Source organism: Pinus tabuliformis, chromosome X (genome assembly GCF_031772625.1).
Source record: "Pinus tabuliformis cultivar Carrire ecotype Pingquan chromosome X, CPIR1, whole genome shotgun sequence".
Lineage (NCBI taxonomy): Eukaryota > Viridiplantae > Streptophyta > Pinopsida > Pinales > Pinaceae > Pinus > Pinus tabuliformis.
Genome location: NC_142308.1, coordinates 111,276,833 through 111,279,016, shown reverse-complemented (window position 1 = coordinate 111,279,016; position 2,184 = coordinate 111,276,833). Strand labels below are relative to the sequence as shown.

Below are 2,184 nucleotides of genomic sequence, written 5' to 3'. Positions count from 1 at the left end.
AAAAATAAAAATATAATATTTTATTTTATTTAAATATAAATGAAGGGAAAAAATATATAGATAAGAAAAAAATAATAATAATAAAATAAAAAAATAAAAAATAAAATATTCACAAATTCACATATAACAAATAATTCATTAAAAAAATGATATTGGAATTTTATATATATATATACTTTAAAAAATAAACTAATTTATAAAAATAAATGTAATAACCCAATTATATATATATAATTATAATATTAAAAAAATAAAATTATATATATATAATATTTAAAAAGCTAAATTAATTTATAAAAATAAATATAATAATCAAATTCCATTTCGATTACAATAATAAATATTTATATTTTTATGAAAATAACCTTTAAACCAAAAACAACACCATCCGCGCGTTCACTCTTTTTCTTTTTTTACAAAAAACGTATCGCGCGGATGGTGTTGTTTTTGGTTTAAAGGTTACTTCAATCAATGTTCCCTCTGTAAAAGGGAAAGAAACTCGTAAATCTTCTCATTCGTATATTATATTTAATTATATAATTAATGAAAAATAAATTATTTAAATCCAATAAAATTTATTTATATAGAATATTAATTTAGAGTTTATTATTATAGTAATATAACTAATTGTCTTTCGGTGTCTTGATAACATTTATGAAATTTCACATCTCTTCATATATTAAATTATTAAATTATAACTACCGTTAAATCTCAATCACATAATAAATTATATCTATTAAATTATAACTACTATTAAATCTTAATCACATAATAAATTATATCGCCAATTATAAAATATAACGCTTATTCGTATATTAATGTACAATTATTGTTAAATATTTGAATCAAAACTTCACAAGCAAGAAAAGCATCCTTCCCAATCTATAAGAGATCTTCCATCAACAATTTCACCAATTTAAACTTCATCTACCTATTTTAGATTTTGATTTTGGTCGTTTATACCCTGTGGCCATGGCAGAATACCAAATGAAAGTACAGGTGTGGAGGGTTTCCACTGTTGCACCAGCCATCCCCACTGCTAAGCATAGCATGTTCCTATCCGCCATTGATATTAGTACCATACCCTATCGGAACGTGGACGTACTTCTTTTCTATAAAACACCAGTCGTTACAGCCGACAAGGCTTTCCCTGCTATGGTGAAGAGGCTAAGGACAAGCCTGTCGTTAGTTCTCGTGGATTTCTATCCATTTGCAGGTCGGTTGGCTCAGTGGAAAACACTAACAACAACAGTATTATCCAGAAATCTGTCGCAGAATTAGAAACAAATCTGGAAATATCAACATTTCATTTCAGCGAAAAATTAATTGAAGCTTTGAAGGAACGATCCGGCGCTTCAACTTCATTTGTAGCAGTTTCCGCGCAGTTTTGGAGATGCGTAATGAGAGCTCGACAAGTTCCAGAGAACGAGCCCGTTTATTTTAGAGTGCCTATTGACTTCAGAGGGCGGGTAAAACCGCCATTGCCTCCAACGTATTTTGGGAACTGCGTATGCAGCGGTATTGCCAGGACTACAGCCAAGCAGTTATTGGAGCAGGATATCGTGTTTGCTGCCGCTCTCATCCAAGAACTCATTTTTGCCTGTGGCACAGATGTGCACATCAATAATTTTGTAGACTTCGTTGAATCTCATCTTGGCAGCGGCAACATTGACCCAACTCTTGGAAATTTATGTAATGATTACATTGTAATGACAGGGATGTCTCCGAAATTTCCTGTTTACGAGGTAGACCACGGATGGGGAAGGCCACTGAGTGTGCAGGCTGCTTTCTTGACAGAAATTGGACAGATGATGTTGTTCCCCGGAAGGGAAGGAGGAAAGAGTATTGCTGTGTCCACCAAACTCCCTCTCCATCGGATGGAAACCTTGAAACAGATATTAATGGTCATCCCCGATTGATTGATTTATTAGTGTGCAGCCCTTCTTTGTCGCTGCACAATATATGCACCATGTTTCCGTGTGGTAAACAAGAAGAATTTAGATGGAAGGAAAATGCGTAGTGTAATCGGAAATGTTTAAATTGAATAAGACAAGACTCTGCAAGGGAATCTAAGGATTCCCATAGAAATAATAATATAATATTTATGTATAGTAAATTGGGTTTCGTTAATAAAACTGTTTTCAATTTAGTTGACTTCGTATTTCTCGGCCTTAAATTATAATA

At 31.8% G+C, this 2,184-nt stretch overlaps 1 protein-coding gene across 1 annotated transcript; it reads left to right on the top strand.

The window, feature by feature from the left end:
- The first annotated feature begins 972 nt into the window (after positions 1-972).
- Positions 973-1,919, top strand: LOC149138669 (malonyl-coenzyme:anthocyanin 5-O-glucoside-6'''-O-malonyltransferase-like). Its single transcript, XM_089450453.1, has 2 exons — positions 973-1,216; positions 1,333-1,919. The coding sequence occupies exons 1-2, from the start codon at positions 973-975 to the stop codon at positions 1,917-1,919; spliced, it is 831 nt and encodes a 276-aa protein (XP_089306579.1).
- Positions 1,920-2,184: the final 265 nt, after the last annotated feature.

Bases quoted from the DNA above. Each gene is read 5' to 3' on its own strand.
- LOC149138669 (XM_089450453.1), top strand. From the start codon at position 973: ATGGCAGAATACCAAATGAAAGTACAGGTGTGGAGGGTTTCCACTGTT. The intron at 1,217-1,332 runs GTCGGTTGGCTC...AATTAATTGAAG, and splicing joins GGATTTCTATCCATTTGCAG to CTTTGAAGGAACGATCCGGC.